This window comes from Macrobrachium rosenbergii, chromosome 18 (assembly GCF_040412425.1).
Source record: "Macrobrachium rosenbergii isolate ZJJX-2024 chromosome 18, ASM4041242v1, whole genome shotgun sequence".
Lineage (NCBI taxonomy): Eukaryota > Metazoa > Arthropoda > Malacostraca > Decapoda > Palaemonidae > Macrobrachium > Macrobrachium rosenbergii.
In genome coordinates this window covers 10,337,620-10,362,719 of record NC_089758.1, presented here as the reverse complement: position 1 = coordinate 10,362,719, position 25,100 = coordinate 10,337,620, and the positions used below count along the sequence as shown (strand labels likewise).

Genomic DNA, 25,100 nt, shown 5'->3' with positions numbered 1-25,100 from the left:
ACGGTAATTGTGTATTACCATACGATGGTTGAAATACAAGCAAAAGGGCTGTCGTTATCCGATTCGGTGATAAACAAAACAACAGTTTCTCAGTCGTTGTTTATGGCTGTACGCATTTACGCAAAAGTATAACGTTACTAACAATACTTTTAATACTCAGTTACTTTTTTAACTAACTTTGTTCATGTTCCAATATGTTCGCGACCTAAAGTTAATTAACCCATACGGTTTAATGGGAATACTGTACGATTAATTTGTTCGTGACCCCTACAAACCATTATAAAATTACGTATTTTATTTTATTTTACATAACATTAAACAAAGTGTGAAAAACCTTAATATATCTAATAATATAATTTATAATAGTAAATTAAAACAAAAAAACATTTAAAAAGTGAACGCTTATGTTAGCTGACACGACTTCTGGCTTGACAGACAAGAAGAGGAGGATGGGTGGGGAGGAAGTTATTGCGCAGAGAGAGCACCCCCATATCCAGGTCGGGGAGATCTCATTCCAGAGATTTGTCCCTTCTGGGTTTTTTTGTGCACTTTTAATCATACTTTCCTTAAATTTCTTTCTTTGTTTCAATGGTTATGGTCTTCTGCACCTTCTTACCATCACTCTTCACTTTCTTAGGGGCCATTATGACAAAAAAATCACAAGTTTCCATGCAAAAAGCACAAAGAGTTTGAAGCGAATGAATGTGTGTCGGAAGTGTGTGGGAGATGTACAGTACCCTACAATAACAAGATGGTGGTCCCCAAAGTGGCTCGGATGCACACGGAGATGAGCGATTGCCCACATTTTTCAAATTTTGATCACGACCATGTTCGTGTTTCAGAAATGAGTACTGTACGTGAATCAAAATACTTAACACCTGAATAAATCAACATAAAAAGTAGCACATCAAATTAACAGACACTTGGGGGGTCTGGCTTTCTGATAAGTAACAAAGACCCTGCATTATAGCCTGCAACTGAATATTTTCTGGATATCTTACAACTAACAACAATTCTACATACTAGAGTTCCTCACCTAAACCAGTCTATACTTTATGCTTAAAATTCAATTTAAGAGACATTTACAAATGTATGACATCTAAAATCTTAGCCAGGCAAAAAATAATGACAATAATATAGCTAATAAGTGTGTATGCGTGTTGAGGTTTCTCTAATAAGTGCGTATGTCTGTTGAGGTCCACTACAACAAGGTGTTACTGGAAAAACAAGCCACCAATAAATAAAAAGAGGCAAAACAAATACTGTAGAGCAAACCGAGCAGAACTAGTCAAGCCTCATTACTCATGAATTACCAAAGTCGAGAATGAAAAAGTAGAGAATGGAAATATCACACTAATAAACAAGTGGTATTTATATCACACAATAACTGAAAAAGTTTTTGCAATACTGCTCTTCAGTAAATACTGTACTACCTGGCATGGCTGGGCGCAGTGGTGAAACAATATTAGGCAGTGAAAAAAAAGGAACAGAATGATTCATACAGATTCACTATTTCCTTAAGTGCATGAGTGAAGGAAAAAAAAATTACAAAAAGTGGGACTCTCGCTTGCCTAAACTTACTGATCTATGGGGAACATGCACCACGCTGCCAGCCTGCAAGTAGATGGTCAACTCCTTGTAACCAGGGAATGGAGTGTCTATGAATCATGAAGACCACAAACGGGGGCTAACATAAAACGGGTTTGTGGTGAAAAAAAAAAAAAAAAAAAAAAATTATTTTACCATAGTAAATTTTTGGAGCAATGAACTTTGATAATTAGAAAATGACTGGTTGTTTACCTGGTCACAAGTTCTTTGAAGAGCACTAAGTCTGTCCAGAGCCTGAGTGTGTTTTCCTAGATACTGTGGAAGTTCTGCTACCAACAACCTTTAAGTACATAAGAAAACTACATAAAATAAAATGTAAGGCAGCTATTCAAGCAGCAAGTTTTAGCTTCAGGCAAAAAATTTTACAATCATAAAAAAAATTATTTTCAAGCAAAAATTTTACAATCATAAAAAAAAATGATTTTCAAAAACAAAAATTTTTTCAATGCAAAATCTCACCACATGATTAGCATTTCATGGGTGATCTAAACATGTCAATCCTGCACTTAATGCCTCTATTCACATAACAGCTAACTTTTTTCTCCATCATCAAGAGGGATTAACCTTTTCTGCAATAAAAGATTACAGGGTTGCCCTATCTAGAGTTTTCATTCAACATGGTATGGATTTGGATGCTGATCAAGATATTTCTTAACTGTTCAGGAATTTTGGCCAGGTAACTCAATGGACTTGGCATTAGTTTTGAAAGTTTGGTATTATCTCCATAAATACCATTATGAGAGGCCTCTTTATTCAGCGTGACACTGAAAACAGTCTTTCTGTTAACACTGGTCTCCACAAGTCATGTCTGTGAGCTTCATGCTTTTCCAAGATTTTGTCCTCTATTGGCTTCTTTTGCTCTGGACTCTGTAACTCAGGCAGAGTATTCCAGTCCTAAAGACGTTATGGCCATGTCTCTTAAAATGCCTATCCTACCATCACCTTTTTCAGCTGAGGAGGTAGATCTTAGGTGTCTAGTTCATGCAATAAGACATTATCTACAAAAGACAGAGGAACTTTATTCAGTTCTTTAACCCTTTCACCCTGAGCATGTTTTCATCCCTAGTGACGAGAGCAGCGTCCTGCTAATCGTGTAAATGACTAATTTTCTCTCATTTATATTTGTACTTCGATTCTTTGTTATTTTCATTACTGTTATAATATTACACTGTACTATTATGTAATTATGTTTTATTATAGAAGGGTGATACAATATGCAAATGATATATAGGTAATTATTCAGATACTGAATTATGTAGCTTTTATTGGTGATTAATTTCAGTGTGATACCTCTCAAAGAATGGAGTAAAGTAATGCTATTTTCATTATTTGGTATGAAAATCTTTATTATAAATTTTGAATACTTGCTTTTGGTGAAAAATTTCATCTGGAAAAACTGATTTGGTTTCTGTTGGGTTGGTTGTGATCGTGGTGTTGGTGTTTGTATCCCCATGAGTTCTACTACTAGTCTTGCTCCTGCATATGCCAGGTTATTTGTTTCTGTGATACTAGTGGTGTGTATTAGTCTCATTATTTAATTAACTTCACATGTTTTCTACCTTAGTTTCTTTGTGTTGTAGGCTTTCATGAAGGGGATCTTTGTTTTTTCTGTATCTGGCTTCATCCATTGTCTGATCTTTTCCACCCATTCCAACCTCTCTGTTACATCTTTGGTATTTCCTCGTGTGCCATTGTTTGGTAGCTAGTTGTTCCTGTTGTCTTGTGTGGTATCCTCTCTTATTTCATCTTCTTGTCCTTCGTTGCTGGGTGTTATTTCTCTCTCCAGTTCCTCTTTCTCTTGTGGAGAGCCAGTTCTTTCTCTTTATGTTTCTTACTTGGTCTGCTAGCCTCTGTTCTGTTCAAGGGGTGTTATTTATTTCATTCCATATGCTGACCAATCTTCTTCTGTATCCTCTTCCTGTTGGGTTGCTTCTGACGTAGCATCTCCATATTTCCTTACTTTCTTCTCTTGTCCATTTTTTATTCTTCTGGTTTGCCTCTGCAGCTCCAGTCTTTGGTTTCTGGTTACTGTCTTGTGGTGGTCAGTTGCTGGATGATGACCTCCAAGTACCTGACCATCCTCCCCAGTCATTGGGCTGTATACCTGGCTGCCAGACAAAGCTCCTCTGTTGCCAGAGGTTCCAATTACATCGTTGTCATTTAATCTTTCATTTCTTTCCATCATTGCTGAGTTTTGCTATTTAACCCATAGTTGGACCCTACCCCATCAGGGATAGGTACTCAGCTGTATGAGTAGACTGAGGAAACTGAGGTAAAGATCCTTTCCCAAGGAATCAATGCTGAGGTGAGAGGGTCGCTCATCCTGAGGCTGACCAGCCCTAATGAACCCTATTCATATGGAACAAGCCCACAGAGGCCACTGACTTCAAATTCAAGCCTCCAAAGAAGTAAGAGGAGGTAAAGGGAAATACAGAAAGAAGAGATCTCAATTATCAAAAAAAGAAAAATTAATTAACAAATTAACATCAATAAAAACGTAAGTAAATTATTAAAATGAAGGAGAATTGTATTACGTAATGCATTGCATCTTCGCTTGGACTTTTGAAGTTCCAATTGCACAACATCCTCAGGGAGACAATTCCACAGTCCATTGGTGTGAGGAATAGAATTCTTGTGGAATTCATTTTATAATGAGCTTCAAAAATCACAGGGATCATTTTGGCATTTTTACTGATTAACTATGTACCAAGAAATCTACTTCAAAAAAACAGAAGTACTGTACTATATAAGCTAAAGGATCTTATAAACAAATAATAACAAGTACCATCAACATCAGCACCATAACAGGTACTGAATACTTCAGGGCATGGAGTCATTTATAATCTTTAACCCTTAAACGCCGAGCCTCTATTTACGAAAGTGTCTGCCGTATGCCAGCGGCGTTCAGGAGTTAGCGCCGAAGCGGAAAAAAAGTTTTTTTCAAAAGATCACAGTACGCTTAGTTTTTAAGATTAAGAGTTCATTTTTGGCTCCTTTTTTTGACATTGCCTGAAGTTTAGTATGCAACCATCAGAAATGAAAAAAATATCATTATCATATATAAATATTGAAATATATGACAGTGCAAAAAAAAATTTCATATATAATTGTATACAAATCGCACTGTGAGCAAAACGGTTAAAGCTAATGATTTTTTTTTTTTCTTTGTATTGTACACTAAATTGCAATGATTTTGTTATATAACAAATTGTAAAACGATCAAAGCAACACAGAGAAAATATCACAAAATGATGTATGAATTCGTAATGTGTGGACGTAAAAAAATTTTTTTTCAAAAATTCACCATAAATCGAAATATTGTGCTAGAGACTTCCCGTTTGTTGCAAAATGAAGGTAATTGATTGAATATTACTAAGATTGTAAGTGTTTTAGCTTACAATTGCAGTTTTCAACCATTTCGGTTGAGTCAAAGTTGACCGAAGGTCAAATTTTTTCTATTTATCGTGATTTATATGAAAATATTTCAAAACTGATAAAAGCTACAACCATGAGTTATTTTTTGTTGTATTCTACGTGAAATTGCACACATTTTCACGTATAAAACTTTGTGTAATGACTAATATAAAACGGTGCAAACATTACGACAAAGTGTCGAAAGAATTTATGAGATGTTCGGCCGAGTTACCGCACGGATGTAAGGAAAAAGTTTTTTCAAAAATTCACCATAAATCGAAATATTGTGCTAGAGACTTCCAATTTGTTGCAAAATGAAGGTAAATGATTGATTATTACTAGAATGTAAGATTTTTAGCTTACAATTGCGTTTTTCGACCATTTCGGTCGAGTCAAAGTTGACCGAAGGTTGAAATTTTGGCACATTGTGATTTATATGAAAATATTTCATAATTGATAGAAGCTACAACCATGAGTTATTTTATGTTGTATTCTACATGAAATTGCGCACATTTTCATATACAAAACTTTATGTAACGACTAATATAAAACAGTGCAAACATTACGACAAAGTGACGAAAGAATTTCTGAGATGTTCGGCCGAGTTACCGCACGCGGACGTAAGGAAAAAGTTTTTTCAAAAATTCACCATAAATCAAAATATTGTGCTAGAGACTTCCAATTTGTTGCAAAATGAAGGTAAATGATTGAATATTACTAGAATGTAAGAGTTTTAGCTTACAACTGCGTTTTTCAACCATTTCGGTCGAGTCAAAGTTGACCAAAGGTTGAAATTTTGGCACATCGTGATTTATATGAAAATATTTCAAAACTGATAGAAGCTACAACCATGAGTTATTTTTTGTTGTATTTTGGCACTTAACTTGATTTATATGAAAATATTTCCAAACTGATAAAAGCTACAACCATAGGTTGTTTTTTGTTGTATTTTACATAAAATTGCACATTTTCATATATAAAACTTTATGTAACGGCTAATATAAAATGGTGCAAACATTACGACAAAGTGTCGAAAGAATTTCCGAGATGTTCGGCCGAGTTACTGCGCGGACGTTCGGAAAAAGTTTTTTTCAAAAATTCACCATGAATCAAAATACTGTGCTAGAGACTTCCAATTTGTTGCAAAATGAAGGTAAATGATTGAATATTACTAGAATGTAAGAGTTTTAGCTTACAATTGCGTTTTTCGACCATTTCAGTCGAGTCAAAGTTGACCGAAGGTTGAAATTTTTTGTAGTCGACGTACGGTATGTCTGCTCGTCACCTGACAGACAATTTTAGTCGACTTACGATACGTCCAGTCGGCGTTTAAGGGTTAATGTATGCGATGATTTACTGTATTATGTCTCAAATTTCAGATTTTCAGAAAGTCATTTTATTACCTAAGGGAAAAAATATGTATCATTACTCTACTTAAGAATGAACCTCATTTTTGCTTTGAGATACAATTCCTTTTTTTTTATAAAACAGTTACAGTGATAAAAGGCAAATAGTAAAAATCCTTCACTATACCTGAATCCAAATGGCACCATGGAACCTTTCCTGCCTCCATATAGCTCCGGATAAAATTCAAAATATAAGTCTGGAGCATCCAAATCCCCAAAATATTGGCACTCAACCTCAGCTAAGGAAAATCGACGTAGCTTTATAAGAAGAGCAATTCTTGTGAACCAAAGCTGCAAAGAAAGAATGTATCACATTCTTTGTAGATGATGAAGATTAGCAAAATAAGGGACATGAAATAGTTGCAAGTTACTACATTAAAATGAATGGTTAGTATGCACGGATAGCAAGGCTGAAGCAATGTCTCTCTTAAGTTTAAAAAGTATAATTTTTTCATTATTATTACGAATTTTAATGAAACTAATGAGTCACACTGCTAGACTCAGATACAAAGGATTTGTTCTGAAATTAGAGGTGAAAATTGGAGCAAAGTTAAGGCAAAACCATTAAGAAAAATATATTCATTAAAGTGGATATATATTTTTGAATAACTTAATAAAAAGGGAAGGAAACACAGGAATTAAAATTTATAACCACTTTCTCAAGGAAAAAAATCCAATATTCTAAACACTAGTGTATTGTCAATTCTGGCACCATACTTTCTAATCATGCTATCTGCTTTATGATAATTTTTAAAATTTATTTTTATTTAATACAATAACACTTTTCTTTGAGACCCATTAATCTTAAGTTGCCTTATTCTGTGTGGCAATTCCTATCATACAGATCTGCTTTAGCTTGAAACAAATGTTCTCACCGCACATGGCAGTCCCTTCACCTGTTGTTCTGCAAATACCCTCATTCAGTTGTGCTCATAAGAAAGAACCAAACAATAAGGTGGGGATGGGAGGAAGGCAAGAAACCCCTTTTGAATAACTGGTTTGTTTGAAAAATGTGTTATTGTATTATAAAATAATTACAAGGGAGGTTAAATGACTGCATCCTATGGAAAACAGAATACAGGGTCCTGAAGACAGAAGAACTCACTTGGTACTTGGGAAAGGAGTACCTTGTCTGTGGTGTAGCATTAAAGGGTGCTACCTAAAACTTTGTAAAAATGAAGCCCATGGTTTGCACGCAACAAGGAGAGAAGAGACCATAAACTCAAATGGACACCTGAGCAGTGAATATTCGAGACCATAGTACCACTCTTGACGGTGCTAGGAAGAGAGAAAGTTTAGAGGAAGGCGAGGAGGAATCGTCCATGTTCTCCCACTTGGTAATATTTGCCTCACAGCAACTGCCAGCTTAACAAAAAAACCTGAGGCCACTTATGGGCTGGTATCCGTATATCCCTGCCTTCAGGATAGAAGTAAATTTCACATTATGCCTGAATGCCATGTAGGTTGAGATTACTTGGACCTCATTAGCTCTCCTACCATTTTTGGGGATGCTATGGCCGCTAAGAAAGCCATCTTCAGTGTCAGTTTGAGAATGGGGGTTATCTGGATGTGGTTCAGAAGGGGCTTTGGTTATGCTCTTCAGAATTAGGGCTAAATCCTGGCTAAGAGGCTTCATAAGAAGGCTTTGACAGTAACTGGCTGAAGCAGAGAATCAGGTCATGAAATGTCTTGATTTCTACCCACTTCGTGGCAGCACCGCTCAAAACACTTAGCTCTGTACCTCTTAATAGTGAACAGGAACATCTCCAGGATGTAAAGGAAGGGGATCTGTTATAATTAAGGAAGCTCCACCAAGCCTCATGTTTTAGGACCTGTCTCTTGCCATGATTCCCACTTTCCCTCAATGAAATTGCCAAATGGAGAATGCAGCACCTAGAGAGAAAGGCTGGTCTCATTTTCTTCCTCCCACCTCTTCCCAAAGACTTTGCTGAAGCCCTAGCTCTCCTGTTGGAGTAGAAAACAAGCAGGGGGTACAATGCCGATTAAATGTGTCATCCATAATGCATAAAAGGAGTTCACCTGGTACCAGTGCAGGGCTGATAATCTAGACCACCTTTGCTAGAAGGACTGATGTCAGAAAGGCAACGTCCTCCGTTAATACAAGTTGCTGAAGACAGATTTTGCCATGGATAAGTCATGTTCCCATGCTGTAGAGCCTTCTCCCTACTGCAGTTTCACAACCAAGGTCTCCTTCAAGGGCTCAGAAGGCTGCTGAGGCCTGATGATTCCTTATACTCGATCCAAACCTTCAGCAAAGAATGACTCTTCTTTCATGGTCCAAAAATTCTTTGTGCAAGTCCTCCAACAGAGCACTACCTGAACCAGAATGGATCAAATTTGATTTTCCTATTTAGGAGTTGGGCCAGATCTGAAAGTTCCAAGTGGCCTGGCAATGCTGACGTTTCCCGGAAGAGTTAACCTGATAATCAGGACAAGGGGGACTGTCTCTAAGGAAGAGACTGGATCAAATCTCTTCTTTACTTCTGCAAATTTAGAAGGCTCGAGGCTGCAAAGCAAAGTACACTTCAAATTCTCCTTGCTAAATGGGCTGGATGAGGAAAGAGATTTCCTTCCCATTTGCAATGATGGAGAATCACTGGAGGATTGAAACAATATGGCTATAGGTCCTCAATGGTAATAGCAGAAATAGTCCATCAGGAGGGAGCAGTCAGTGATTTCACTGGTCCACACAATCTACATTCAACTGAAAGATTTGCTAAAACACCTTGCATAATGTGATCTTGCATATTTCCTCCTCATCCTGCTGGGGAACATGATTCAAAGACTGGCCCAGCCTTGTTGCTGATGTCGAAGGTATCAGACACCTGTGTACCTGCCAATAAAGATCAAAGCAAAATTCCCTGCTCGAACAATCCAAAGATAATGAGCATTCCACCTTGCTGCTTCAGAATACCCCCTTTGAAGTCGAAGACTATGAACTTCTGTTTAAGGCAAAAGTGTTGGAGGAAGAGAGGGGCTTGAACCCTCCAGTAACAGAACTTTTTCAACCTTACAGGTGGTAGCATTTTTCACAATAATGGCAGAAACACAAATGGAAGCTTTCCCAACAGGTGATGTGGATGAGCTCTACAACAAGCTCCAAAATGGTGGCCACTTAACAGAGAGGGGATGTGCCTGGCAATGCCGCAGCATGGGTGGGATGTCAACAGGAATTGGTGTTGATAGACCATAGTTGGTTTCTTACTGCCAAAACTGTCTGCAACTAGTGATGTGTACACAGGAAGGATCTGCTGCTTAAGCAATATATGGGGCCATCGGTAGTGCTCATGCTGGGCTGCAAAAGCAAGAGTGTCATCAAGGTGCAAGCAGTGTTTGGTATAGGAGCAAATAAGATATGTGGCATGAATGTGAATCCAGGTTCACCTGTGAAGGAGACAGATGAATATCCCATTGTCCAAGTGTGGGTGGAAGAGGACTGGGAGACAAGTTGATGCAAGAATGCATGGTAAACAGTGATGTCATGTACTGCATTTTCATCTGCTCCATAATGCAAGTCATAACATTGGGTGTAAGTGTATCATATCATAAGCAAAGACACTTAGGTAACATGCTGCTTGACAGACTTGAGTAAATCTCACAGTTAATTTGTTTCACATTAGCAAAGAAAAAGTTATAATGTAAATAGTGTGAAGCCTTGATACTAATACACAGAATAAAAAAATATTTTACAGGTACTGTATCTGTAATTCTTAGTGAATTAGTAAATCCCAAATAAAAATGTAAAACAAGAGAAGTCACACCCTACTTAACCTATAGTTATTTGATCAAATACTGTAAAGTGAGATGGACAAACACAGATTCCCTTAAAAATACACTCCTGATAAAATATATGATAAACCAAGAACACAGAAACGGGCAAGAAAGAAATAACAAAGCAAGAATATATAGAGCAAGATATAGGCTGGCAGAAGTGATAACTTCAGAAAGGTGATCTGGGAAAGGGGTGAGTATAAACATTATGGAGATGCACAGCAGACTGAGAATAGATGTGGAGTAACAGATGAAGGGACTGCCATACTTAATAAGAGCCTTTATTTCTAGCTAAAGAAGGTTGGTGCAACTGGGATCGCTTTACACAAAAGGCATATTATAATTAACAGGCAGTAGTGAACAAATGTATTTTCAACACTAAACTTTAACAACTATATACATCTACAATATCACTACAAAGAAAAGATATCAACATTTTTTGGGGCAGGTATACTGTACGTACTGTATATCTTACCTGAATGGAATGAGCTGTATGCTTGCTGGGATGACCTGCTCTTCCTTCTCCTTGACCATACACAGTAAGAAGTTGGGTTGTTAAATTCACAGCAGCATGGTAGCATCCTGCAGCAATCAGCTGTCGTAAGCCACGATCGTCCTGAGTAACAGATGCAGCAGTTAATACCACACGCTTCATTGCAGGATCTTCACCAAGGTATGTCCTCACAAGATTTTTGACTGGGTCACCCTGCAATAAAATACAGAAATATATGCAACTTAAAAAAGTTTTTAAATCTTAAAAACTATGACAAAATCAAAATTTTTAAAAATAATTTATAATCACCCTTGGCAAACAAACCATCCCCTTGTATGTAAGAGTATTCCTCAGCGCAAGCTGGAATCACTTGCTGAAGCTTGGTAACAAATTTGTTAAATGGTGGGAGGTGAGTTGGGGGGTTTGAACTCCCTAACCTGCCATCATCCAGCACCTTTTCCTTTGTCATCAAGGATTAAGAGGTGGGGTCATGATCGTGAGCCAAGGAGCAATAACTCGTAGCCTACCATGCAATATGGCATAGGGATGCAAGACTGATAAAGCTCTGAGACAGTGAATTGTGAAATATATCTGAACTGTCACCCTAGGAAAATTTCTACAGACAGGGTAGCACAAGTAGGAGGGCAGGTTGTATCTGGGTCAAGATGGGTTCAGATAATAGCTTTACCACCTCTACAAGCTGAAGCTCAAGGATAGGATACTTGATTGTGAAGTCTACCTGCATAGTGGCTAGTACAGTATGTACCCATCCTGACTGCTACCTAGCAGAGGAAGGAAGGAAGGAAGAAGAGAGAGAGAGAGAGCCAGTCAATCTCAAGCCATATGCCATCTGAGTATCTTAGGTGAGATGCTTCTTGTCTAAGAGGAATGTGGAGACTACACAACCTCTTATGCAGCCACCACAGGTCCTAAGGAGAGTCCAAGGACTTATGGGCAATTTCCCAGGGGTAAAATGTAGTAAAGGTAGTCTGGTGCCACCAGACATCTCTCCTCATTGCTTGTGAACCAAAAAGTTCTCCAAAGGATGAACAGTATGTCCACTTTATTTTTTCATGAATCACAAAGAAGGGGTGTCCCACACACCACCTTCTTGTGCCTACCAAGACTACAAAGATACACCAATAGTACAGTCTGGTCTATGAGGTCTCACACTGCCACAGGGCTCACACTAGGCACAAAAGCATCTCATCCAGCTCCCAACTAACAAATTCTCAGAGGAAGGGGACCAAGAGAGTCTTGAGTCTCGTCAGAAATTTGTGTTTTCTGAGTTTGCTACAAACTCATGAAAAAGACAAGAGGAATCTCTGGCTCTCTTAGAATCCTCCTGAGAGGTTGCATTAGTTCTGGGAAGGAAGAAAGCTTTTGAAACTCAACAACGAGCTCTTAGCAGTTGTAGCAACACCAGACATCATCATCCAGGTTGCAGCAACAGCAGGTGACATCATTAAGGCTGCAGCAATAGCATGCAACATCATAAAGGTAGCAGCAACAGCAGGCAACATCATACAGTGCAATGGCAGACACAACAGGTGACATCTAATGGGTTACAGCAATGGCAGACTTTGCAGATGACGTTGTAAGAGAACTTTGGCAGTGAATGGGAGGAGGTAGGCTAACACTTGCAGGCTACCTCTTCTACTGATCATCTCACAACAGCAGTAAAAATTTCCTCTACAACAGCAACATGCTGAAATGGAAAGTAACGTTAGTAGAAAACCAGTGGGGATTTAAACAATAAAAAAAGGGGATGACGGTTCTAGTCACTCACACCTCCAAAAGACACAACTTCTGGAAATCAAAAAACTCGAGTCCAACTTGGCAATCAGGATGAATGTAGTAATACGTAATCACACAATGATGGCTGAAAAAAAAACTAGTGATGGAGGGTGTGTGGGGTAGTCCCCCACTCCCCTAAAAACCAATAGTTAAAAACCTTGTTACCAAGTTCAACAACTGTCTCCCACCTCAGGCTGAAAGTTATTCCTATATAAACAGTGATGGTTTGTATTTGTGTAGGAACAATAAAACAAATACTTGGAAACCTACAATGATGGTAGGAAGGTTAAAAAAAATTTTTTTTACTGAACACAACATTCTCATTCTTCAAAGATAAACAAGTCTGTTTAGTGCAATGACATTGCAGTGAAAAAAAAATAGAGTTAGAAACCTGCATGTCTACCTTCCACTGCTTGCACTCTGGGCTGCATCAATTCCCAATTCTCTACTGTTTCCACAATCAGTATAGAAAAACCAAGTAAAATAGTAGGGATTTACATTCGTGTAAAATCACGTTAGTTGTGCAGCACATATATACTGTACTCGTATTCTATAAAGAAAATAAAAAATAATGTACAATACTTACAAAGTCTTCTTTAATAGCAATCCCTGGCATTGTCAAAAGTTCCTTCTCAGGGAAATATGTCCCAGGAGGGTTTGTTGCCATGGCACCCAGAGCTTGTTTCGTACTTTCAGAGGGTATCCAAGCATCGTGTCTTCGATCAGCATCACTTGAAAGAAGGCTTGCTGTAAAGACATCCTGCTCTGTTGCTGGTGTCAAGAAGGAATCTGGAGATGGAATGGCGTTACTTATGTTGAAGTTATCAGTTGGTGACATATACACAGGATTCATCATTGCAGAATCATTCCCACCACCTACAGATGCTGGAGATGTAATGTTATCAAAAGGACTTGCTGTCTTGTTGTTGAAATATTTATAAAGTTTTGACTCACTCTGATTAGACTTGTCATTTGATGGGTCTTGCAATGAAGCTGCTTGATTTTTAGGAATTGAAGGTGTTATCATCCCTATGGGCACACTTGTTAAGGTATTTGTGACAGGTACAATACCTAAAGAAGCACCACTACTGCTTGCCTGTACAGCCTGGGATGAAGCCATTGGAGAAGTCTCTTCAAGACTAGCCTGACGAAACTTTACAGTAGTGGCTTCCATGTCCATACTTGCATTTGGAGAAGTATCAGTAACAAGCATTGATGCAGACATACTCATCATCATTGCAGGTTGACCAGGAGTTAGAGGCTTTAAGGAATGTGGGGGATATGCAGTGCTCTGTGATGAAACTGGTGTGGAATGTAGAAATCTCTGGCCACCTTGATTAAATTGAGGTGTTAATGGACCAGGAGATAGAACAGATGGGACATTCTGGGTCAGTTGTGATGACTGGGCTGGTACAGCAACTCTTAATTGGTTACTTCCAACTCCTGGAGGACAATTTGATGCTTGCTGAGGGACATTCTGATTATTTGGGGTCTTTAATCCACCAACATTAACATCCAATTTTGATACATTATTTTGTTGAGCACCTGGAGGACATGATGCGTTGGTAAGTGGAGCCCTGGGAAGGTTTCCTGGTGGAGCAAAGGAAGCTGGATCTAGGAAATGCTGGGTTTCTGTGTGAGGACCATATCCCTGAGCAAGTGCCTGGCTAGAGGTATCTACCCCACCTGGCAGCCGTTCATTGACACATCCTGGAGCAACATCTTCAGCAGCTTGGGAGATCTGATCAAAGATACTACTACTACTCTGATCGAAGTACTGACTGAGAGACGAATTCTGTGGTCCAGCAGAGGGGTTACCAGACATGTCCCAATTACAAGATCAAAACCTGGAAAGAAAACAATTAACATTAATTCTAAAATAACAGATTAAGAAACTAAATATAAAGGATAAAAAATGTAGTCCTCAGAGATAAAAGAAAAAAATTCATTAAACTTAATAAAATAAAAAAAATACATACTATTTAATCCTTTGAGGAATTGGGGCAGGGGTCAAATTCTTTCAATGCCAGACCACACCTCCACTGTATGAGCAATAATACATAGCAGTATTCTTTGGTAAGTGTGTAACACTATACTTCATGCTACATTAATGCATTTGATGTCCTTTTAAAGTTAAAGGGTTGAGCTTTATCACCATATGTTTAAAAATGCAAAAAAAAAAAAATTTACATCACAGTACAAGTAAAAGTTAGCCGTAATGAAAAAAATGTTTGTTATTTTATTTTTAAAAAGTCATGATTAATCTGAGAAAAGAATCCAATTTCTGTTTAAGCAGTGTAAAAGTATGATAAATTACCTTTCAATGATATGAAATTCATTACTATTTGAGCCACATATGATACCACAAAATGTAAAATATATTTAAGGGGTGTAAGTTTGCTGAGCGGAATAATGGTTCATGTCACTTTTATTTTTAAATTCACCATAAATCTGGACTCTTACTGGTCTCCAGACATTGAGCATCCATACATGCCATATTCAAATTTCGTTATTATGATTTTTTTTATAATTTATAGCAAATTTATTAAAAATATATCTTTTGATGACAACTATAGTCATCAACAGACTCTCAAGAGTTTGAAAAATGGATGGTAACTATAATCACCATCAGAATCTCAAAGGGTTAATATCCTGATGATATTAACCCTAAATCTCTAAAAGGCAGAAGTCAGAAAAAAGGACCTTGAAGGACCTGCAAAAAGACCCTCGGAAACCAATGATGCTTTATGAAATAAAGTAACTCCTCATCTTTCCTTCTATTAGTTTTCTTTCAGGGATGAATTAGAAATTCTTTCTGAGCCATGTACATTATTTATTTTAAACTTAAAGTGCAATAAAGATAACACAGGAAATATAAAACATACATATAAGTGAAATAACCACCAACTCCAAGTAACATTTTAGTAGATCAGAGACTAAATTAAGCACAGATATTGAGGGGAGGTGCCTGAAGCATCAGGCCACCTTTACATTAATTCTACCAAGAGATGTCATTCACAGGTTCCTAGACAACTTCTCCTTGGGGCAAGTGGGGTTACTCAACAGGTTGTGAACTTACCCAAGTTCACTTTGGACTGGAAAGCATCTTGTTTAAGGTACTTGGAGTGGAAGGCTAGGGTTGAATGGTAAAGTGACTGGCTTCTCTCCTTTCCTCAGTGAGGCAGCAACTTGGGCTGAGTATGTTAGATTGGGTGCAGATTCAGGTGGCTACTCAGTCAAGCACCCAGTCTTTGATCTTCACCTGACAAGATGTGACTCTTTCCACTCATCCTGCTAACACAAGTGTGGAATGACAGTAGAGCTATAATCTGTTGCAAGATACAAATCTTAGATATTTCCTGGACTCTGGATGTACAGGAATGTGGAAATAGGCATCCTGCATGTCTATGGTTGTCATCCAGTCACCTCAGTGAATTGATGACGTGACAGAGTGACTTGTTTCCATCTTGAATTTTGTCTTTTCAACAAAGAAATTCAAGGCACTTATGTCCAGTACTGGCTCCATCCCTGATGCCTTGGGGACTACAAAGAGGCGGTTGTAAAAACCGTCCAACCTGACCTCTTCAACTTCTTCGATGGCTCTCTTCTCGAGGAGGGTTGAAACTTTGTTGGAAAGGGCCGAAAACCTCTCAGGTCCTACCGAGTAGGTGGCCAATGTGATGGGCATGTTGACTAATGGGGGCTTCTCCATGAAGGGGATGGTTTAGCCCTGTTTCAGTGCTGACACAATCCACTCCTCTGCTCCCCTTGCGCTCCACCTCTCCCAGTAATGGAGGAGCCTGGCTCCTACTGGCACATTGAGGAAAGGATCCTCACTTCTAGGCTGTGGGCTTGGAGGAGGACTTCTTAAAAGGCCAAGACAAGAAATTCAGGTTCGTCCTAGGCCTTGACTGGGTTCTGGTTCTGCTACGCTACCCAAAAAGGGCAGTGGCTGAAGTGGAGAAACAGTCCTGGTACTCATAGACAAAGAATCCCTGGGATGAGCTAAAAGGTCCTGTGTGCTTTCCTTCTGAAGCTACGAAGAAATGTTGCTGACTGTCAATTGAGGGAAGAGGTGCTGGTGATCGAGAGGAGAGTATAAGAGGGCAGACTTCTGAGAAGCCGTGATGCTCTTCGTGGTGAACAAGCACCAGCGCTCTCTCTTCTTCAGTACCCCCATAGCATAGAGAGAGGCTAACTCTTGAGAGCCATCCCTGATGCCCCTATCTGTGCACAGCAGGACATTCAGCCAATCTGCCGTGACCTCCTCAGGTAATGAACAGCAATTCTTTATCTTAAGGGCTAATGCACCCACTGACCAGTCCAAGAAGCTTACCACTTCAAAATTCTCAAAAGATTCTTCAGAAGGTGGTCGAGTTCTGTAGGAGAGAACATCACATTAGCAACAGCAAAGGCTGATCTCCGAGACGAGTCTATAAGTCCTGAGAGGACCCCTGGGAGGAGGCAGCCACTCCCAGTGAAGGAGCTTCTCCAGTGTCATACGAAGAATACCTCCAACGTACAAGACGAGAGTAAGGATAACTGAACAAAGACTTCCCCTGCTCTCTCTTCTCCAAGAGCCAACTGTCCAGCTCATTGAGAGCCTTCCTAGTAGAAGATGAAAGCACCATCTTCAGCAGCCTGGAGGAGTTGGCAGGCTTATCACTAATGAAAAAGTTGCCGGGGACAGGGCCACAGGTGAGAAGAATCTCGGAAAGTTCTGCAGCAAGTACATCAATAAAGCTGTATAGGCTGCTGGAGGGAAGCCCTAATCCATAACACCTTCTTCACCTTCTTCCAACTGACAGGGGATAGCTGCAACTCCTGAGAGGCCTGGGCCAAAGAAGAGGGCTCTTTCTTAAGCAAACTTAAGATGTCAGCCAGCTGCCACTGAATCGGTGCTAGCAATGGGTCCATTGTATCAGTAGCCAAAGGGTTAGCTGTTGTCAGGCATTTGGCATCTGGCGCCAGACACATTGAAGAATGTGCAGAGCGTTCTATGGAAGGCAAAGTTCATCCATGTACTGAAGTCTTGGGTGCTGTAGGGTGCTTGGATGCTGAAGGGTGCCTGTGCGATGACGGGCTCTCGAGCATAATCAGAGGTTGGGTGTTACTGGGTGCTCAGGAGCTACTGAGTGTCCGGGCGTTGCTGGAAGGTCAGCTGCTCTTGGGCACTCACGAGGAGATGAGGAGTGTCTTGGTGCAGAAAACGCCTGGGCTCCCACACAGGGCATTCTGGAGAAAAATGTTCCGGGGAATCCCAGAAACTACATGAAGGCTGCTGTGGGGCTCTCTAAATCTCTTGAAAGGCACTGGAGGGGAGCAGACCGTATCCGCTGCGGGTCTTTTCAGGGGCCGTGATTCATCACTAAAGTGCCACTGGCACCTCTTGTCAGGGTAGAAGCCTTGGAATTCGAGGACAGCCTACTCACTTCCATCTGGATGCCTTTCCAACAACCATCCTTTGTCACGACCTGGGAAGTTGCAACAGGTCCAACTGAGGGGACAACTGCCCATGGGCAGACCCCACTGACCTCCCTTCAGCCTCCGGTATGACTGCTCCCATGTGTCAGGGAGTATCCAGTCACCTTTGCCTAGGAGCATCCGCGGGACGAACAGCCGCCTCCTCCACTGACACTTCACTAACACCTTTATCCATTTTGTCCATAAGGACAAGCACTAGGCCACTGTATCCACTATTAAACCCATTTTAACATCAAAATTATGCACTAGTTTTGACTCAAGGCTGGCAAGGGGGTTGGGTTCAGAAGCAAGGGAGCAGGTTGAATAGTCGAAGGATTGGGAACAGGTGACAGTGGGAGCAGGCATATAGATAAAGTAGGAATATTATAATCAGCAGAGCTATCTACGGTCTTGCTATCTACTGTCTTATTCTCGGCTCTAGCAGCTGCCTTACATTTTCTATCTCTGTCCAGTTTTGATAAATGAGACCCCAAAACCTTCCATTTTTCAGCATCCCACTCTTAACATTCATCACAGGTTCAATCAATTGGACACTCTTGTCCCCTACATTCTACTCACATAGAGTGAGAGTCATACTTCTCTTTAGTAAGTTTTGTACAGTATTGCAGCCTTTGCTGCAATCACGGAGGCTAGTAGCACTAGAGTCAGACATACTAAAACTAACAAGTCAACAACCATAGTTATAATCAAAGTCAAGTTGAGGAAAAACATCCTAAACTGAGAAATCATGGTCTTGCTAAGAGAACCTAATGTAAATACAAAGCCGTAGGCTACCAGTACAGTACTTCACCAAAAGAAGAATCTCAAATGGAAAAGCGTCGAAAGCCACAATTTAAGCTGACTGTTCACAACTGAAATTCAGCTGGGAACCAGCAGAACACAATTGAGCTCTCTGCTATAGCCACCTACACCAACACTAGCTCAACCAGCGAATTTCAACATTTTTAAGCTGCTGGCAAGTGAAACTATAAGCAATGTAATGACTTAGTAAGTCACACATATAAAAATTTTATATAATCCAGAGAGAGAGAGAGAGACTTGGGGGGGAAGTAACAAAATAAGTCGTAGTGTTTTGTAGCGTATCTTAAACAGAAACACAAATGTTTTATTTTATACTGTACGAGTTTTGTGTATTTTTTTAAGCATAAATAGGCAGAACTACATTACTGCAATTGGCTACATTTTGTTTGGTTATACTGTACAGTACTGTACTGTATTGTATGTATTTTTAGAAGCTAGGCTCTTAATTACTTTAAATAAAATTGCTATTCAAGCTAGGTGAATTAATTCCAAAGTGTCATGTAGGTCGTATGTAAATCTCAGTTAATTAATGGATTTCTTTGCTTATTGGGAGGGCAGACTGCCAGCTGTCCATTAAGTTGGGATGCCACTTATAATGCAAACCAAAATGTGTGTGAAAAGTCTGAACTGCAGCTTATGACATTGCAAGTCTTACAATCAGTCCATTTTTAGGTATGCATAAAGCTGGTTATTTGATCCCAAAAGTGTGGTAGCACTTAGCATAATTTTCATTCATGCACAATACCTAGAACCTGCTATTCTTGAATTACCTACAGATTTTTCCGACTGCAGTTTCTCCTTTGCTTCTTTACTAGTCACCTTAAGTTTAGGTTTGCTTGCATTCCACAATTCCATCATCTAACCATTTCATTACCTGTCGTTCTGATTCTGCTGTTAACACCAAGTCATCTGTGTACTATAGCAGCTTCCTACACTACTTTTATAAACAATAAAGAATTACAACTCTTTTTCCACTCTTTTGGCCCCATAGCTTTCTTTACAATGTTTTCTTAAGCAGCACTCTGGTCAGCTCAGTGACTGAATTTCCAACTGCTTATAGTAAATCATGGTCATGGAGCTTTTACACAACAATTCCTCTTTTGGTCTGAAACTTCTCCAATTTTTGTCTTCCCAAGAGCTTTCACTTCCCCCTTCAAATGAATGAATGAATCACAAAGCAAGTTATAATGCCAAGAACATGGGTATTTCCAGTTATTCACCATTTAAAACAGAAAAAAAAGAGTTGGAGAGCAAGATAGAGAGATCCAGAAAATAAGATGAAGTACATATGTGGGTTAAAGGTGAAACTAGGAGAAAACCCCACAGTTAGACTATGTAATAGTAAGATGGGTTGGACATCAAGATACAGTGCATGAGGTCTATAATTTGAGATACTTTAACGATTTACACTGCTGTTACAATTTTCAACTTTCAGTCCTCATTACATGTCCATTGTAATGCTGCTTGTTTATTGTTGACTATGAAAGAAGTATTGGCTTACATGACTAATTTCTTGCCTTTTTAATGTATAATTTCCAAATTTACTAACATCTGATAGTTCCATAGTTCCATTTTTAAACTTTGTGAATTTTCCTAGAGGAGTTATTGCTTCCTTTCCTAGGGAATGAACCATCTTCATCAGCTAGTGACAGCTGAGTTTAATGCAACACTGAATCACAAAGACTCTCATAGGGCTCAACCCAAGGATTTGTCCTTAGTTGAGAAATAACAACAACAAAGTGAGGTCCTCTGGTGGTAAACGGGGAGCTGCAAAGAACCTTTAGTACTATTTACAATGTGGAAAAACAAGGCCCACTGCAAGGAATATCATCTTGCTGGGTGAAGGATAGGGGGACAACTCCTTCACTTCCAAAATGGACTCTCCATCTGAGCCTTTGTCTGACCATGTTTCCCATCTGTATCTACCTACCCTGGCTGGAGATAGCACATGGGTATTTTGGGACTCACTTTCATATCATCTTAGTTGAAGGCTTTAAACCAAATATTTTAGAAATGTTACAAATTAAGTTTTTTTAACCTCAACTCTTTATGTGGCCAAAATCCGTAAATTTAGCTTTTCTAATCTCTTCCACTTTAACAATCTGCTGATCTCTGTTTGAGAGCAAAACTCTCAAGCTCCATCCTAACCTTTTATTCATTTTAAAATTATGCCAATCTAATGCTCATCTTCCTTTACCAATGCTACACATCACCTTCACTCATTTCCACAATACAGACCACTCAGTCTTTGATGACAAGAGAGGCTAATGATCTTAATGGATTATGTTTGGCTTTTTGAGGAATTTGAAGAAAAATTCAAAATTTTATTTTTTCCCTACTTCCTAAACATTGTGTCCTGTAGATGATACTCAGGGTTTTTTGCAGCATTTCTTTGGACCCAAATGCACTGCTTTTTACCTTGTGCATTTTTTACCTCTCATTTGAGAACAAAGTCTTCAAGCAAGCCTTGTGACAGTCTAAAAATGACAAATTTTTAATTAATTTGTATTTTTCATAGCTAACAAACCTGAGGTCTTAACATTAGGATAAATCTTTTGGAGCCACCTGGAAACCGGTTTAACAACAATCAAAAATCATATATGCAAGGAATCTGTGGCATCTGACATCTGACATGCAGATGAGGTGGAAGCAGGTCAGAGACCCAGCTGGAACCTCGTGACACATTCAGGCTTTCTTCTAACCCATGATAAGACATATGAGGGGTGGCTAGAGGTGGGCAGTCTATGTTAAGACCTATCAGATACACCAATGTGGCTAAGAACATGTCTGTGGACGACATGATCAGCAGAGGAAACCCTAATTCTCGAAGGAGAATGTGTTGTAGGCCTCTGAACAACAGGACTCCTAATGGGGGGTCCACCACTTTCGACTTCTTAATTGGAGCCTTATCATCTTTCCGCCAAACTTGCACGGAATGAGAAGGAGAAGAATGATTGACTGAAGCCGACTTCTGAGGGGTTGCAGAGTGATGAACACCATCCACAGGGACATGGACATGACTACGTCTGCGTACGTGAATCAGACACACAACCGTGGGAAGCAGCTGATGAAACAGTCCTGGGCTTCTCCGACGGCAACAGGACAAAGTCTTCGATCTTCCAATGTCTAACTCGAGATGAAGAGGCTAATGAAGACGACGGTGAGGACAAAGAAGAAGAAGAAGGCGGAAGCCTACACCTTTTCTTGACAGAAGGACCACCATATCTCTCTTGAAAGACAGAGTCCAGTCTGTCCACCACAGTCTGAACAAACATCTCCAAAGGTTCGCCAACTGCAGCATATGACGTCACGGCAGCAGTCGGTTGTGACATTACAGGAGCAGTTGGAGGAAATGATGTCACAGATACTGTTGTCATGGGGAGAGATGACGCAGGGAGTGATGTCACGGGAGCAGGAGTCCGACCCAGGGCCGATGGAATTGCTGCAGGTAAAGACGACCCAGGATGATGAGTGGTTAGTAACGGAGGTGTCCCACTAGGTGGCATCACACAAGAACCAAAGAGGTGGAGGCTGGGAGGTGGGGAACTTCCTGGAGAGCAGACACTGGTAAGCGTGAAGAGACGAAATGCAACAACAGAGAGGGTCCCCTGGGTAGGCCTAAGGAGGTCCAAATAGACGACATCTTTTGCGAATCAGAATCTGAAACAAAGGAACAAGATGGCAATGCCTCCTCTCTCCCTGGAGGGGAAATATCCCCTCCCAAGATAGACGGGGCAGCATGATACATAAAATCACCTTGACCAACTGAAAGAAGGGGGAGCAGAAGCATCCACTTGAGGAGGAAATCCTTCCCAAGATGGAAGCTCCTACTTCCTTTTGTGTTCCCTCTTCTTGTACGACTTCTTCCACAGCACAACAGGCCAGGAACGACATTCCAGGCACGGATTGGTGACATTACAAAAATTAGAATGGCACCTACTGCAAGAGGAATGGGGGTCTATCTCTGAAGAGGCCAGGAAGCGGGAGCAAGGGAACCCTCGCACACAGGGTCACATGCATTGGCACTCGTGGGGCTTCTTAGACTGATTAGCAGAAAGCATGACATCATCATGAAACACACTCAGACACCCAAAAACACAACACAACCAGTAGGAAGGTATCACAGGCTTAGGACAAAAACCGGCTTGGGGAAAGGAGAGGAAAAGCAAACGTCCAGTCTCCAAGGTGGTTGAAGAAAGATTGAATGCGTCGCGAGGTTCCAACTGAGTCTCCGACCCACTTCAACCTCATCTGCGCATCAGATGCCACATGCCACAGATTCCTTGCATATACGATTTTTTATTGTTTTTAAACCAGTTTCCAGTTTGGTACCAGAAGATTTATCCTAATGTTAAGACCGAAGGTTTGTTCCGCGTATGAACAAAGGATAATTGGTTGTATCATTTAACTAAATCATAAAAAATAACAACCACCTCGATTCTAAACACAGCTGTAAGAATGGTAACTGCTCTTACTCCCACAACTCTTGCTAACCTGGAGCATTTCAAATCTCACAACCTTTTCATGGATAATTAGCAATGGAAATAATCCAAACACTGAGTTTACTACTGCACTGTTCTCAGTAAATTATATCGGTTTTCTTTTATGATATTTTTTGTTACTGTGGACATTACCACATCTGTCACTTACATCACTAATGATGGTCTTAAAAGATATATTCCCTTCTCTGTATATCTTTTTAAAATTCTCAATGTCCTTATTTCTATTCACTTACACGCAAATAGTTCCATTCCTAAAAATCCTTTGTTTATCAGGCTTTTCTGGAAGCTTGCTTTCAAACTTGCTTAATTGTGTGTCATGTGGAATGGGATAGAATATCGGAGTTGGGAAGTCCAAGAAAATTCCCTTCCCATCTCTTTTTCTAATACTTTAACTTTCCTTGAAAATGTATATACTTTATAAAAGCTGCTTCAAATATATGAAGGGCTGATCCATCTTCCCTGGATACACTGTTCTCATATTTTGGGACTTAGACCTTGCTTTCATAGATCTGAAAGACTTCTTCTCAGTCCACCATCTTTTACCTACACTTTAGAAGAAATGTTTTAACTTCATAAATTCATTCCCCTTCAGTTATTCATCCTCAGTCTTCTGGCCTTGCTCTTAAGAGATTATATTACCACTACTAAAGATCACCAATTTAAGAGCTCACTTGCACAGAATATGGCTTATAACACAACTAAAAAGAAATTTAATTTTTCAAGGGGTCAATTCTGACCTGCACTTCAAAGCCGGTACCTTTATAGAGTAGATTACACAAAAAAGCACAATCCAGAAAAGGTAAATAAGACATAAAACATCAATGCTTTCCTACACTGCATCTAATCCCACTCGATGCATAGCAGAAAAATGGATAATCCTTTCATTTATTCAAGGGATTTCTTGGCTATCATCCAGTTTCTCCTTTTCTGGCTCACCATAAAAGGAGAACTTTACTGAGTGTGTCTATCAGCACCAATAAAAACCACTTCCTTTATTGGACTGCCCCAAATTTTACCATTCAGTTAACACACTTGGACCAAAATCACGAGACCAGACAGCTAATATTTTAGGCTAACATGTAAATGAGGAAATAAAATGCAATTAATACACTATGTGTATTTCCATAAATTTCTTACAAGTTAACAAAATATATTACTTTGGAATGAATATAATTTATAAAGTTTATTGATTTGTCTAAAAATTAGGAATGGGAGTTAAAAATTAAGTCTGACCTAAACTAAAAGACATCTTTCACCCAAGATCACCAAATCTAACTGAGTTGCTCAATACTAGCCAAAAAAAAACTTTGGTCAGTTTTAATCCAACTGTTTCTATATATGAAAGGAATCAACTATATGCACAACCAAAAATACTCAAAGACCTTTCTACACCAAATTTTAGAGAAAGCTCAATAACCCAATACTGTACATATGTTGGAATTCAAATTTGACCAATTAACACAAAACCACCACCTCATGTCAAAGTTATACTGTAGGTTTTGTAAAGGTCTGAAAGCTCACTGTAATTTAACATTAAATTAAACTTTGAAATTGTTATAACTAATGCAAATAATCATTAAAAGCATTTTTACATAAGGTTTACTATAAACTTCCAGGAAAAGAGAGTTACCACATGCAACTTCATAAACCATTTAGCCATCGGGGAATCTTTCAATTCACTCAACAAAACTTGTGTAGTACTGTAATCTGAATGTACAAAAAAACTATAACAGTTTTAAAAAAGCAAGCGACATACAAACATAGTAACATTAATGACTGTAAACAAATATGAATTGCTATTAA

The 25,100-nt window shown here is 39.3% G+C and overlaps 1 protein-coding gene across 1 annotated transcript in view; it reads right to left on the bottom strand.

Moving 5' to 3' along the window:
• LOC136848096 (trafficking protein particle complex subunit 12) overlaps positions 1–25,100 on the bottom strand; it is a 74,728-nt gene that overhangs the window by 30,095 nt on the left and 19,533 nt on the right. Inside the window, exons 2-5 of the mRNA XM_067120298.1 lie at positions 13,097–14,357; positions 10,696–10,926; positions 6,556–6,719; positions 1,801–1,888 (exon numbers count right to left, since the gene is read on the bottom strand). Of these exons, the coding sequence (XP_066976399.1) occupies positions 1,801–1,888; positions 6,556–6,719; positions 10,696–10,926; positions 13,097–14,335 (1,722 nt within the window). The 5' untranslated portion in view covers positions 14,336–14,357. The remainder of the gene's footprint in view (positions 1–1,800; positions 1,889–6,555; positions 6,720–10,695; positions 10,927–13,096; positions 14,358–25,100) is intronic.